Genomic DNA, 15518 nt, shown 5'->3' with positions numbered 1-15518 from the left:
TAGTAAAGATAAAGACGAAAAAATACGATGGCAAAACATTATTCACTCTTTTTTTCTTAATTAATCAATAGTTAAACATAACTTCACATATCAACTTTTGACGACCGGATGGCTAAGTGGTTAGAGAACCTGACTACGAAGCTTGAGGTCCTGGGTCCGAATCCCGGCCGGGCCATATATTTGTGTGAATAACACGAATGTTTGTACTCGGGTCTTGGATGTTTAATATGTATTTAAGTATGTATTTATCTATATAAGTATGTTTATCCGTTGCCTATTATACATAGTACAAGCTTTGCTTAGTTTGGGACTAGGTCAATTGGTGTCAAGTGTCCCATGATATTTATTTATTATAACTCCAATGCTCCGCAGTTGTCCCAGTGGTGTCCATAAACGGCGCGGACCCCAGCACGCTGGCGAACCTGGAGGAAGGCAACAGTGCTTTAACGCTGGAATGTCGCGCGGACGGCAACCCCAGTCCGTACGTGTGGTGGACCAAGAACGGGCAAGTCATCGCCACCAACGGAGCCAAGCTGATCATAGCGCCCGTCATGAGGAATCACTCAGGTGAATGTTAAGAGCGTTCATACCTGCTCAGCTGGCAACGTTGCATTTTTGATAGTTTTTTTCGATTATTCCATAAAAATTTAATGTAAATTATAAATGTGGTCTGTTAGAACTGTTCGTAATGTACTCGTATAAGTTAATGTGTCTACTCCAATAATAAAATTATTCGAATCGTGATAGACTTTTATATTCTTTAAAAACGAACAAATGTTTATTAACGGTTTTTAAAGAAAATAAAAGTCTATCACGAATAATTATTGCAGTAGACACATTAACTTTTTTCATTAAATTTTTATGGAATAATCGAGAAAAACTAACAAAAAAAACGTTGCCAGCTCAGCAGGTAGAATCACTCTTAACAAGGCTCGTTCTTATAGGCTACACATGTACACACTATGCGGCTAGCCGCGCGGTTTTAGCGCGCGTTTTTAGCTCTTTCACAAGCGACACTTTTAAGAGGGACGGCGCGCTAAAATCGCGCGATTAACCGATGTTCCCACTATTGTTCTTGTTATGCAATGTAAACTTGAAATAAGACTAAAATCATTATACAATTTTCAGGAATCTACGGATGCCAAGCAAGAAACTCCGTGGGGACGTCAGATTCGGTCAAAATAGAAATTGATGTGAAATGTAAGCACTAATGACAATTACTCTAGTAAAATCAATGTAAATCGATTTGGTCCATTACGTCAATTTCCCTAAATGTCTAAATCCCCGAATGTATAATTTTTTTACCTATTTTATTTATTTATCCGTTGCCTAGTTCCCATAATACAAACTGCTTAGTTTGGGGCTAGATCAATTGGTGCAAATTGGCCCATGGTTTTTTTTCAGATCCACCCAAAGTGACGTGGGTTGGTCCTGATACTGTGGTAGAAGCTAATCTCTTCTCGCAAGTCACTCTGGAATGTAAGGCTGAGGGCAACCCGCCCCCTTCTTACCAGTGGTACCACAAGTAAGTTTTGCAAATCTGATAATTTTCTGATTTCATACTCAACATGCTTTATAAATATATCTAGTGCTATGCGCTAAGGTAAGAAAGCAAACTTTTTATTTTTAGCCGACCGATAAAATTTATTAAATAAAATGATAATTACCAATGTTTGTTTTCAAGCCTAGGGTATATAATATATATTTAGGCTCTATAGGAATGTTTATCTGTTACCTATTATATAAAACATAGCTTTGCTTAGTTTGAGACTATCTACGTCAATTGGTGCAATTTGTTCTGTGTATTAATTTAAAAACGGTTGAAATTTAACACAAGCTTTACGGTGCAGGAAAACATCCTGAGGAAACCTGCACAAACCTGCAAATGCAAATGGTGCGTGTGAAGTTCCCAATTCGCACTGGGCCTGCGTGAGAATTACAGCCCAAGCCCTCTCACTCTTAAAGGCCTGTGCCCAGCAGTGGGACGTATATAGGCTGAGATAATGATGACGATTCATTTATTTAATTGCAGCCCCAACTCGGCCCATATTAACGCTATGCCCGAAGACGGGTACCCTATCTCGACAACGCCCCAGCTGCAGCTTCAGAACGTATCGTACAATCAACATGGACGGTACATCTGCGTTGCTGTCAACCAAATAGGGTTGGAAGACAGGTAAATATTTACTTGGAAGCTATTTCTTTCACTAGCATTATAATCGAATGGAACACTATTGCACTATTGCAATACAAGTGGAGCTCACTCTTAGCTTGTGTCCATTGCTCAGACATTGGACACAAACAAAGCCACACATGGATTGTATAGGTCCCAAAGGAAGAACAGCACCGTTCGCAAAACCGGAAGTTTTGGCTGATTTGGGACCATTTCGTAGCATGCATAAACTTTAATTTATTTATCCTATTTCGAAGGTTGTCACGAATAAATGATTTATTTCTTTCTTTCATTGTCCATTCTTCATTCCATGTAGTTGAGACAGCTAAACTACAGACACACTTCCCATTAGGTAACTTAAATACGTATTCGTTTACTCGAATACATAGTATTTACTCGAAATTAGTGCATAAATCAAAAATCAAAATAGAAATGTTTATTTTGCAAGTAGGCTGCCGAGGGCTCTAACATGTCACTTTTTTAAACTACCAGCGCTTTCGGTAAGACCATCATTGCCAAAATGGCCATACTCGTCTCCCAGCGCCCAATATCACATGGTGACCTCGAAATCCTACCAATATTATAAATACGAAAGTTTGTGAGTGAGTGAATATATTTGTTACTCCTTCATGCTGAAACGGCTGGACGGATTTGAATGAAATTTGGTATGTAAATAGCTGGACGTCTGGAATAAAACATAGGCTACTTTTTATTCCGTGATTCCCACGAGACAGGGATAAAATCTCGAAACAACAACCGTTGGGCCTCGATTCACGAATTTTGGCATAGTGGCTTTTAATGCAATCATGCAATGTCAACGAAAACCACGATGTAATTTTTGGGAATTTCAGCGGGAATTTTGTAAACTCCCTGAATTTCAATTCAACTGCTGTATCTAATGATTTAGGCGTGCGATGCCGCGGGTGAACTCTAGTGTACCTAAGTGTTTATTTTACTCCAGGAGCCATCAATCCGAAGCGATAACCCTGAACGTGCTGGGCCCGCCGGTGGGCGCGGAGACCCTGGCGGCCAACGCGTGGAGCGGCGGCGAGGCGCGCGTGCACGCCTCCGTGTGCGCTGACCCGGCCCCGCGACGCGCCGCCTGGCTCTGGGGCAGCTTGCGGCTGGACGTTCCCTCCACCATAGGTCAGTCTATACTATATACTATATGGCCCACTGCTGCCCAACATGAGATGGCTTGCACAGTGCCGATTGGGAATTTCATACACCGTTGATTTGCGTTGCAGATCATGTTTTCCTTCACCGTAAAGCTCGTGGTAAATTTCAAATCCATTCCCTATAAAATCCCAACATAGCCACACATATGTCTGTATAAGACCTCGACTTAAATAAACCACACTAACTTTAGGTCAGTATGAGACCCCAACTTAAGCCACACTAGACGTCAGTATAAGTCTCCGACTTAGCCACGCATTAAGTCAGTATAAAACCCAAACTTAGGCTAAATAATTGTTTAATATAACCATTGGGCAATATAAACTTCAACTTAACCTACTAGAGGTATTCTTGTTCAGTATAAGACTCCAATTGAAGCCCCAGTTAAGGTCCGGTCAGTATAACACCAAACTCAAGTCACACTTTATGTCAGTACATTAGTTATTCTGTGTCAGTACTACACTCCAAATTAAGTCTCACTGTAGGTCAGCATAAAACCTGTACCTGTTTATTCTATTCTGCAGATATCCACACTGTCAAACATAGTAACGTCGTAAATCTGTTCCCAGGTCGCTACCGAGCACTAGAGCCAACAGGCGCGTACGGCTGCTATCGGTACACACTCCTCATCTCAAGTACAGCCAGCACAGATGCGCGCGTTTATGTGTTACACGTGGAGAACGAGCGGGGATTCTCCTCGCATGCTGTGTCGCTCACTGTACATGGTAAGTTTCAGCCCTTTATTTTCCAATACATAACTCCAAAATGAGATTGATAGTATGTATGTAAACTCTTTATTGTACAAAATAAGTAACAAGCACAATTTGACAGACATGAGACATGTGTACAAAGAAGAACTTATCCCTTTAAGGGATCTCTACCAGTCAACTTTTGAGTGGATGAGAGGATTATTCAGTTAGGGACACACTAAAAGTTCCTTACAAACAAATATAGTCGTTTGAGCTGGTAAATAAGTAACGTCATAACTACTATTGCCGTACCTACCTACAAAATTTATGGAAGAATTGTCTTTTGACAGTTCAAATATTATAAAGTAGGTACTACATCAGTTGATTGGTGGTGTGATATCCCTATTAGTATGAGTTGCAGCCTATACCGGCACGTATACCCTAGCTAATGTCCCGTTCTTACAGATAGTTTTCTAACAGAGACCGCGCACGTGGCGCCTTTGATCGCGGCGGCGCTCGTGATCACCGCTCTGCTCGTGGTGGTGCTCTGCCTCATCATCCGGTGCCGGAGACGGAGAGGTGAGGACATATCTTTACTTTGTCTAAAATGTGACGTCAATAAATTTAGTCCCAAACAAAGCAAAATAGGGCATCCATCATATTTTTTAAAGATTTTTGCTCATCTTTGTTTTGTCTAAAATGTGATACCAATAGATCTAATTTAAAACTAACCAAAGCATGTTATATGGTTAAATATTTAAGAGTTTTTGCCATTTTAGTCACGGAATCCTAAAAACACACTTATAATATGTTTTTTTCTGCTTCACAGAGAGCGTTGAATACAAGACTGATGATTTAGACAGGTAAGTTATTTTTGAAATATGTTGTTAAAAATACATAGGTAGGCAGTTTGATTTTTAGATGAGACACCTGGGAAGATAATATAGCAGTTACTTTCGTATCACAGAAGAGCGACGTCATCTACCGGGGTACTAATTAATTTAAATTTATTCTACTCTGCCAGCGGGTGTCCCTTATTTCGTATAAAATGTATTGTATTTAGTATTTAGTATTTATTTATTTGGCAAAAAACATAAAATACATAAGGCCTTATTCTAATAAGTCTTACAATATTATGCACCCTGGTAGGGTAAGCCACATTTATAATAATGTTATCTAATGCTATTAGGCAACTATAATATTGTCATGATACATATAAATTCGCATAACAGATTTGGCATAAAATAATTGTGTATAACATCAGACTGGCATGATAATCAAAAAGGTTGTGTTCCCACTAGTTCTATTGACAGTACTATTATATAACTCTATTCTAGTACTGTTAATGCAACTAGTGGGAACACACCGCAAAAGGCATAATACTTATTCAGCATAACAATGAATCCGCATAGTTGAAATATGCATAACATTATTAACTATAACTTTAATTGTCATAAAATTAATTCGTATAAGTGAATTAGCTGGGTCACGGCAAAACCGACTCTGTTATGTTCAGAAATGATGAGAAGGCTAGGCTGGAACGAAGTGTAGTTAACGCAGCTTTCGTCTTAGCTTTCAATGTTGTAATTTTATTTAATTAAGTAAAAAAAAACAATAAAATCAAAATAATCAGCATTTATAATGAGAATAATCAAAATTATTTCTTAGTATAACATAACTAACTCAGTGGCGTGCCATGGGAGAGGCCTATGTCCAGCAGTGGACGAACATAGGCTGATGATGATGATGATGATGATAACATAACTGGTAAATAGGTAAATTGGTGGGATAGGAAAAAGCGTCTAAACTTGACTTTTTTTAACCCCCGACGCAAAAAGAGGGGTGTTATAAGTTTGACCGCTATGTGTGTCCGTCTGTCTGTCTGTGGCACCGTAGCTGTTAAACGGGTGGACCGATTTGAATGCGGTTTTTTATTTGAAATCAGGTTTTCTAGCGATGGTTCCTAGATACGTTTCATCAAAATCAGGTTAGCCGTTTTTGATATATTGAACTTTGAAGTCGGGGGTCTTCCAACTTTTTGTTGGTTAGGTTATTACTGTTTGATTCTTATGCAATAGTAGATTATTGTCGTGGCCTGGAAGTAGGCAATTGCTGGCTGAGTATGAGTGGACGAGCTTGCGAGTCCGTTTAACTAATACGAAGCCAGCAATTGCTATTCCAGCCGAGACTAATATAAAGCTTTTCTCAAAAATGGTGAATAATTCTGAAATAGAATAAACTTTTTCTCAAAATATATTATAAAATTTTATTTTATTCCAATATTTTTCTTATGCTTTCCCGCCTTTTTTCATTAAAATTAAACTGCAGGTGTATTTTTCCACCGAAAACACCACAAGCTATTTCAGACCCAATAGAAAAAGTCCGGAGTTCCAACAAAAATCTGATACCGGACTTGGCTGTATACGACTTGTGCCAACATTTCCATGGCCTTTTTAACTTTAAAAAAAATGTGACTGATTGCAGGCGCACTAATTCATTATTGTCGAGCTAGCGCGCCTGCAATCTTTTTAACTTTTAATTTTTCGCTGACCATAAACTATGCACTTCAACTTCTGATATGTAAAGAATAATGTCAACTTTTACGGACATTTTTGAGAAAAGTAACGTTATGCTTATTCTTATGCCAACACATCGTCACTGTGTAATGAAAGTTATAATGTGTCCTCCGTTAGCGAGAAGACGGTGCTCCCCGCGGACGCGGTATACTCCGGGCCGGCGGCGGCGGTGGCGGCGGCGGCGGCGGCGCGCTACTCGCCGGGCGCGCTGCAGGTGCGCCGCGCCGCCGTCGTGCTGCAGCCGCCCACCACCGTGTGACGCACAGGTGTGACGCACTACTAACGCTTTTGCACGCACTTTATAACAAGACGCCATCTGCTGACGCTGCGGCTACATTATCGGAATTCGGCGAATGATCGACCGGTCGCGACATAGCTACGCAGTTCGCTGTTATGCCGCATTTACACAATCGTGTGAATCGCCAGGCGAATTGCGAGGTGAATAAAAAAAAATAAAAAAAAAATTAAAAGCTGTTTATTTCAATAAAAAAATACACGTACATTTCATTAATTAACTACTAATCCTTAATTAATAGCGAATACGCATATCTATAATAAACAGTGCGCTCGCTAATCGCCTCGCGATTCACGCGCTCGCGTTGAGAGCGGGTTTTCGGACGCGAATCAAAGGGTACGAAGGGCAAACACGGACTTACTGTTTACTTCACATTCGCTTGCATTTAGTTGACAGCCAGCGTCTGCAGGGCTACTGCGAAACTCGAAACTCGAAGTTCGTGTCGTGCGATTCCTCTCGCTCTCGTATTAAATAGTATAAGTGTCAGAGGGACCGCACGACACGAACTTTGAGTTTCGAGTTTCGTTGTAGCCGTGCTGACCCAACAGGACGTGTCCATCGTCTGCGCCGACGGTTCTTTTCTAATTTTTTACGCAGGATATCTAAATAATTGTATAAACTCAATAGATGTAGCGCACATGCTGCCATTATACGTCCTCCATGTTCGTGTGCGAATTGCAAAATCGTTCACCCCGCGAATGTGTGAACAGTTGTTTGCAACGGCACGCGTATACGAATGTTTGTCGCGAATGGCGAACATGATTTTGTAAATGCGGTATTCCGTTCACCACAAAAAGAGATCGAAGCTTTTATTGCGATATAAACATGTAGTTCGTGTTTGTTGTATCTCGAACTTTCCATATAGACAACGCGACATTAATCTTCGCCCGATAATGTAGCCGCAGGATGACAGACCTTATTGACCACTGGCGGGCATTGTATCGATTCCGGGGTAGGCAGTAGTTTGCGCCGCAGTAGCGGGCCACCAGCACCTGTCTACCCTGCTGCCTACTCAATGCACGCCATACATCATCATATCAGCCATAGGACGTCCACTGTTGGACGTACTGCCCTCCTAAGCCAAAAGGCTTACTTTTGAGTTATATACCACGTGGGCAGAATGTCTTAAGCCACGCAATAGTAGGTACTAATACCTAACTCAAAAGTGTTTTTTTAGAACCTTCTGGCTTAGGAGGGCAACCATAAGCCTCCCCCTTAAACCTCCAGTTGCTTCGGTTGGAAGCGGCCTGCACCCACCGCGAACCTGAATTCTTACAATAGAGTCCTTATGTATACTTTGTTCATCATAGCAGTAGCTACTCGGGCGACCGAGAGTTCGGGGCTAATTTTTTTGTACTTACTGTTTTTTTTTTGGAGAAGATATATAGGTATGTATTTGAATAGCATCCCATTAATAATTATAAATGCGAAAGTTTGTTTCCTTGCTACCTCTTCACGTCGAAACCGCTGAACTGTGATGAAATGAAGTGAAATTTGGTAATCTAGTTTGAGTCCCGGTGAAGGACGTAGGATAGTTTTTATCCTGGTAGTTCCCGCGGGATAGCAATAATTGTATTGTACTAATGGACTGAAAAGAACATTTTTTTTACCCGTGAAACTACTCAATTTACCAGGTTTTCAGGCCTAAATGAAGTTTTTTTTTTTACTAAAATAATGGAAATCTTATTTATTATTGATTTATGGTATGAACTATTCTCGCCCAATCATAACCGTGTACAAATGCAAAGTCGGCGTGTTATTTGTAGAAAGTTCTTGGTTCATACTGTCTGTCATAAAGTCTAGTGCCAGACATCGGTAAACACTGGGTGTGGGTGGTGTGACTGTAATGTGTCGAGTGATAAATATAATGCACTTTATTTGAATTTTATTTAAGCACTAAGTACGTCATCTCTTTTTCATAATTTTAATAACAGGGTATTAGAATATCAACGTGTGGTGCGATGAGTTTTGTGTATCTTTCTCATTTTGGCAACAACAATCTATCGAATAACCGTAAAAACTAGCTAGGCCGATAAAATACATAAACATCATTGATGGTATTGATTTAATGTTATTACATGGCCCGGTCATAACTTCCTACTGTATTTATCTAGCTGTAAATACTAACTTTGAAAAGGCCAATAAATTTTGCTACAGATTAACACATAGAAATACATGAAAAATGTCGTAAAAATCATCAACTTTATTAACTGTGGACTCAATAGCATAATCAATTTCCCTTAACTACCCACTACTTTGCTCGACCGTAGCACACGATTGTTATTCGTGGCGTTGAGGTTAGAAAACACATTTCGATTAATTACACTCGCCCTCACGTCAAATTGTCAGCATGATCCCCTATCAAGCGACGTTTAATTTACCGAAGTAGATCCACAACATTTCACTATTAACATAATCTTATAACTGTGTGAGCACTACACGAATTTCCACTCCAATTAGGTTAAGCTAAAACTTTCCAACAATTTTATTTTCTATTCTATTCCAGGCAGCGTTGACCTCGCTGGAGAGAGAAGCCAAAGAAAATGTATATGCGGTATTAGACCCGCATATACAATACGAAATAACTATTAATAAGCACGGAGAGCCGCCTAAGCATTTATCGCTATCTAAGCCTCTAACTCACCAAAGAACATTCGACGCTCACGAAAGCGAGATTAATAATAACGAATTCGAAAACAGATTTACTACCTTCAAATCAGGACCAACAAAACTGAGAAGATCCAACAGAAGTGAACAAAACGCTAACAATAAGAACTACGTGTGCAAAACTAACAACGACATTGAATACTCCAAAGATCCTTATTTTGGTATCGTGAGGGATAAACAACAGAATAGAAAATCTAAAACCTACTCGCGTATGTACGAAAGGAATAATTCTGGCAAGAAAGACAAAGGAAAAAATCAAATCGAAGCTGATTTAAAAGATGCCAGAAGAATGTCGAATCGCAGTTGGAATAATGAAGAAGAAACTAAACAGGTTAGGGAACAAGAAAAGGAAAGATCTTTTGAAGAGCTAAAGGAAGATAACAATGTAAAAAATGATTATGGAGACATGATAGAAGATTATACACCTAGGCCTGGTAAAGTTAGAGAAATCGCTTCGAGATTCAATAGGAATAGTGCTAATGTTGGTCTGTCTGTAAATAGTAGTAAAGGTAGACCGAAGCCACTTCAGAGTTACGGTGACCAGGCTTACTTAGATCACGTGTTTCCCGATGCTGTAGAAATTTAACTTATATGTGAATGATCACATAGATCTCTGTATTAGTATTAAAATTACTCATAGTATATAGTGATAACCTGATACTTAAGATGTACCTATTTATCTGCTATTATTTATAACTATCTACGGTTCGGATATTTCACAACACTGCCTCATGGTTGTTACATTTGAAGTAATATTTATACAATAGATTAAGATATTACCATTTTAACAGATAAATATTTAGGTGAAATATTAATTTTTCTCTCAAGATTATATAACCATTCAACTCATGTTATTCAATAATTGCTTACATGTTAGACTGTTTCATGTAGAATTATATTAGAATTCTTAGCTTATAGCACCAAAATGAGCCATAATAATGTAAATTATAGTTCTTCTACGTTAATTAATGGATATAAGTAACACTTTTATTATGTACTTAGTATTTTATCGACATCTCTTGTTTTATATTCTATCTTATTTTTGGGTACTATTTCGTTACTGTTTACTTCTTTGTGTATAGTTTCTATTTCTTGTGTTTTGTATTGTTGAATTTTAACAACATTAAAATAAATTGTAATTTATAAAAACGTTCATTTATTTCTCCTTTTAAATTATGCTACGGTACGGAACCCCATTCTGGGTGTGTCCGATACGCTCTTGGCCGGGTTTTTTATTATTCAAATAGCGCTCAGTCGGTCATCATCTTATACCTACCAGTAACTTAATTTATACTATCAGGGTATGATCATGTTACGGAGCACCAATAATTCATGTACCTTATTCAATAGTAGATTATTGTCGTTGCCTGGAAGTAGGCAATTGCTGGCTGAGTATGAGTATTAAACGGACGAGCTTGCGAGTCCGTTTAACTAATACGAAGCCAGCAATTGCTATTCCAGCCGAGACTAATATAAAGCTTTTCTTAAAAATGGTGAATAATTCTGAAATAGAATAAACTTTTTCTCAAAATATATTATAAAATTTAATTTTATTCCAATAATTTTCTTATGCTTTCCCGCCTTTTTTCATTAAAATTAAACTGCAGGTGTATTTTCCACCGAAAACACCACAAGCTATTTCAGACCCAATAGAAAAAGTCCTGAGTTCCAACAAAAATCTGATACCGACTTGGTGTATACGACTTGTGCCAACATTCCATGGCCTTTTTAACATTAAAAAAAAATGTGACTTGATTGCAGGCGCGCTAATTCATTATTTCGAGCTAGCGCCCTGCAGTCTTTTTAAATTTTTAATTTTTTCGCTCACATAAACTAAGCGTTGTTTTTGATATGTAAAGAATAATGTCAACATTTACGGACATTTTTGAGAAAATGTAATTTCTGCTCTCTGTGAAAACATCTTGAAGAAAATATCTACTTACTTTGCTCGCACTAATTGACGAACCAAGCGTTGTTTTTCGGAGGGGTGGGAAAAAATAGTTTTCGCACACCATACACCTTACGTTTACGTACCTAAGTTACGTACGTTTTTGTAATTTTCTACGAAGCCCGAAAAACAGGGTTTCCTATTACATAATTATACGCCATGGGTAGGTTAGGTATATATGACATCACATTTCGTCGAGCCTCAACCCCCCAGTCATCCCCCTCGCATCAATTGGTTGGGAGGTGGGTGAATGGTGATGCTGTGACTTCCTCACTTGATACGCTGCCAACTGGGAAAAGGTAAATAGAACACAGAAGGGACACATCCACTGGTTTTTTTTTACAAGGTTGTAATCTTTTAAAGCTTAAGGTTTTAGTTTTTACGTACTGAACAAACTGACTTTGACGAACTTTTTTCGTTCCGGTGCTGTAAGATTTCACCTTCTTTACCTAATATCTCCAAGAGTTTAATGCCTCCTTTTTGAAGTTGTGCTTGATTTTATGCTGCTTAGAATTTATTTTTTTATGACTTTGATCGGACGTTGAAGTTTATAGGTTACTTGGAAGGCTGGGAGCGGAAAAAACCTGTTGTATTTACCTAAGTAAGTAGGTATGCATAAGCCTAATCTATTTATTTAATACCTTTAAACGAGCAATTCGTATATTTATCATACCCATTTTATATTGTGTTTTAGTCTATACTGTTACTACCTACTTATAAATTACACAGTGTATTCGTTTTCAGCTGTAATACTGAGTAATAGTGTTTAAAAATAAAATAAATAAAATAATATATATATTTCGGGGATATCGAAAACGGCTCCACCGATTTCGATGAAATTTGGTGTGTAGGGGTTTTCGGGGATGAAAAATCGATCTAGATTGATTTTATCTCTGGGAAAACGCTGGTTACCGAGTTTTAGCCCATCGCCCACTTACTTAACCTGGTTACGAAAAAGTATAAATCCTGCTCAGTTCAACTCACGATTATAGGTCAGGAACAGTCTACTACTACTAGATTCAATATTTTTTGGTTTTTTACTTCATCACGTCTAAACCGCTGAACCGATTTAGATGAAATACGGTAACAGATAGTTTAAGTCCCGGGGAAGTACATTGGATAGTTTTTATCCCGGAAAATTGCATAGTTACCGCGGGAAAGCGATAACCAAATTCCACGAGGACGGAGTCGCGGGTAACGGCTAGTTTATAATAACTTGACAAAGGATTCTGAAATTGCATAAGTATAACAACAGTACCTACACTACTAAATATTCTAATTCATATAGCCATGATATTAGCTATGTGTAAGAAAGTGAGTTGCTCTGTCTGTACCTATGCTGCTATCTCTTCACGGTAAAGACGCTGAAATTTTTCGTTTGATAATGTTAAACAGATTTCATACAAAGTCATAGGTAACAGCCGGTAGGTAAGTAGGTAAATAACGTATCTCATGCCTACTCGAGTCGGTTTCAGAAAAATGACCATTCTGTTCGTTCGATATCTCGTGTAACGTTGAGGCAAAGTGAAAGTCTCAGCAAGTAAACAACTTATCCCAGGGTCGATGCTCATAAGTCTTCGGTAGCACTCGCCCGTGCCGGTTCATGATATCCGCGGCAATGTTCAAGATTCTAAGAAGTATCTTGCTCCTGTATTTATTTCAAACAAACGCCGACGAAAAAGTGCAAATTAGAGAAAAATACAAATGTAAATCTAATTGTGTTAGCAAGTGCTGCCACGGCGTTTACTATGAAGAAACTCATAAGTGCACGGACTTCAGTGGTGATAATGATTTATTTTCGGTCAAACAACCCGTGTATTACTATAGCAATCGTGAGGATGAAGTGATTTTGGCCAAGAACTTTTCGGTTCTTTATGGCATGACATGCACCAGGTTCCATAAGTGGCATAGATCTTTCAACTTGCAACGGGTAAGTTATATTTATTGACAATTATGACAATAAATTTTAAATTGTAAGAACTGTAATCAAACTAATATTAAAAGGCTATAAAAATGTGGTCAAAGCGCTTCACTAGATTGGTTGCTTACGTGGCAATTATTCAAACAGTGACGATATAAACGGATTTATTATGAATTATGAAACCATTCAGTGCAATGGACAATTCGATTATGCATGGTTATGGCCCTAAAATGGACTTTGATACGATTGTTCCAATGTTAAAAACAAAATGCGTAAAGTTTTTAATGTGGGAATCTCAACTTTATTTAGTGGCCATGCAAGGCCTTAAAATCCAATTGAAGGGAGATATGACGTCACAGAAATGTATATTTTTAAATGTGTACGTAGTAGTTTATTATTCGTTAATTTACTAGCCTATTATATTACTTACTAGCCTGTTGCCCGCGACTCCGTCTGCGTAGAATTTGTTTATCGCTATCCCGCGGGAACTATGCAAGTTTCCGGGATAAAAACTATCCTATGTCCTTCCCCGGGACTCAAACTATTTGTATGCTGAATTTCATCTACTTAAATCGGTTCAGCGGTTAAGGCGTGATGAGGTAACAATCAAACAGACTTACAAACTTTCGCATTTATAATATTAGTAGGATTATTAGTGGGATTAAGTATGTTGCGCTCAGCGCCAGCGTTGGCCCAACACATATACTTAAAGCACCATCATTTTAAATTTAGGACTACTCCGTGCAGCACAGACATGGGTTCTGCAAAGAAAGGAAACCCTGAAATTTCACTGCTTCTCCTCCCAACGGTTTACACATTTAATTAATACTTAAAATTTGAAACATTTTCTATGAAATTACGACGGCTGAAAAATCACAAGCGCTGTTAAAACATCAATGCAAAATTAAAATCTTCAGATGTTGTAAAAACAAACATGTCGCTCGATGTGAAAATGAGATTAATCGAATCGCCATTATCCCACTTAATATTATAAATGCAAAAGTTTAAACCGCTGAACCGATTTAGATGAAATTCGATATACAGATAGTTTGAGTCCCGGGAAAGGACATAGAGTAGTTTTTATCCCGGAAAATTGCATAGTTCCCGCGGGATAGCGATAACCTAATTGTACGCGGACGGAGTCGCGGGCAACAGCAAGTTATATTAATAAATACGGTATTAGGGAATGGAAAATATTGAGATTTCACATCGATTTCGGTGGATAAATCTTTGGCATCGTAAACAGAGCGAGATCTTGAAAGATTTGTGAGATCAAGCAAAAACAAGACACACGTTACGTGCTAGTAGAAATTGTGTCGGCGGTCGATGAATTGGCTAAGGGACATGCGCCAAATCGTTCAAACTTCGCCGTTTAACGCTTCGCCTATTGAGGTTTAGGCATATCATGAGACGCTGCCATTTCATGATTTGGCCAGTTTAGACAGATCATGAAATTCCTAGGCATATCAATGGCGCCATAATAATATCCCGATATGCGTAGGAATTTTGTGATCTGGCGGATTTTACGATCGGGTGCCAACATTTGGAACACATTTCGTTTCTTCAGACAGACAGACGGACAGCAAAATGCTCCTATAATGGGTCAATTTTATCCTTTTGAGTTACGGAACCCTAAAAACAACTGAAAAGAATAAAAATTACAATACCTAGAATTTGAACATGATATTTCCACATTTTTCCAAGAAAAAGGGTCTTCGGGAATAACCTACCCTCCTGTCTAGCAATCGTGTATTACACCAGCCAATTAATTAACAAGCCCAACCCGTTATGAACCCCGAACTGTCGCCGAATTAATCCTTCATCTGATACTCAGGGGAGCCATAACGTTGACGTTTATTAAGGCCCCGGGAATAGATGAATTAACTATAAGAGTGGACATTTCATACAATGTGTATGAAATAATCCAAAGGGTGCTTCAACCGCCTCATTTTCGTGGTCACATTTTTCATGAATGCGCTGTAGAATTTGATGACATTTTCGATTATTTTTTGCCCTTTCGAATCCAGCCGAGTATGAAAAGAGTTACGACAATCGACCGAATCCATATCAAAT

General features: G+C 38.6%; 1 protein-coding gene and 1 long non-coding RNA gene across 5 annotated transcripts in view; one reads left to right on the top strand and one right to left on the bottom strand.

The window, feature by feature from the left end:
• Window positions 1-9503, top strand: part of LOC141436853 (kin of IRRE-like protein 3) — a 100241-nt gene extending 90738 nt beyond the window's left edge. For 3 of the 4 annotated variants that reach the window (XM_074099931.1, XM_074099930.1, XM_074099933.1), the window contains exons 6-15: window positions 373-567; window positions 1129-1200; window positions 1405-1525; window positions 2033-2176; window positions 3135-3319; window positions 3919-4074; window positions 4504-4617; window positions 4868-4901; window positions 6732-6880; window positions 9416-9503. In XM_074099931.1, coding sequence (XP_073956032.1) covers window positions 373-567; window positions 1129-1200; window positions 1405-1525; window positions 2033-2176; window positions 3135-3319; window positions 3919-4074; window positions 4504-4617; window positions 4868-4901; window positions 6732-6873 — 1163 coding nt within the window. In that variant the 3' untranslated portion in view covers window positions 6874-6880; window positions 9416-9503. The remainder of the gene's footprint in view (window positions 1-372; window positions 568-1128; window positions 1201-1404; window positions 1526-2032; window positions 2177-3134; window positions 3320-3918; window positions 4075-4503; window positions 4618-4867; window positions 4902-6731; window positions 6881-9415) is intronic. The other variant, XM_074099932.1, reaches the window with a different exon arrangement.
• Window positions 1-15518, bottom strand: part of LOC141436862 (uncharacterized) — a 281086-nt gene that overhangs the window by 59069 nt on the left and 206499 nt on the right. The window lies entirely within an intron of this gene.

The sequence above is a fragment of the Choristoneura fumiferana genome, chromosome 17 (assembly GCF_025370935.1).
Source record: "Choristoneura fumiferana chromosome 17, NRCan_CFum_1, whole genome shotgun sequence".
Classification (NCBI taxonomy): Eukaryota; Metazoa; Arthropoda; class Insecta; order Lepidoptera; family Tortricidae; genus Choristoneura; species Choristoneura fumiferana.
This window is presented reverse-complemented; position numbering and strand designations above follow the sequence as displayed.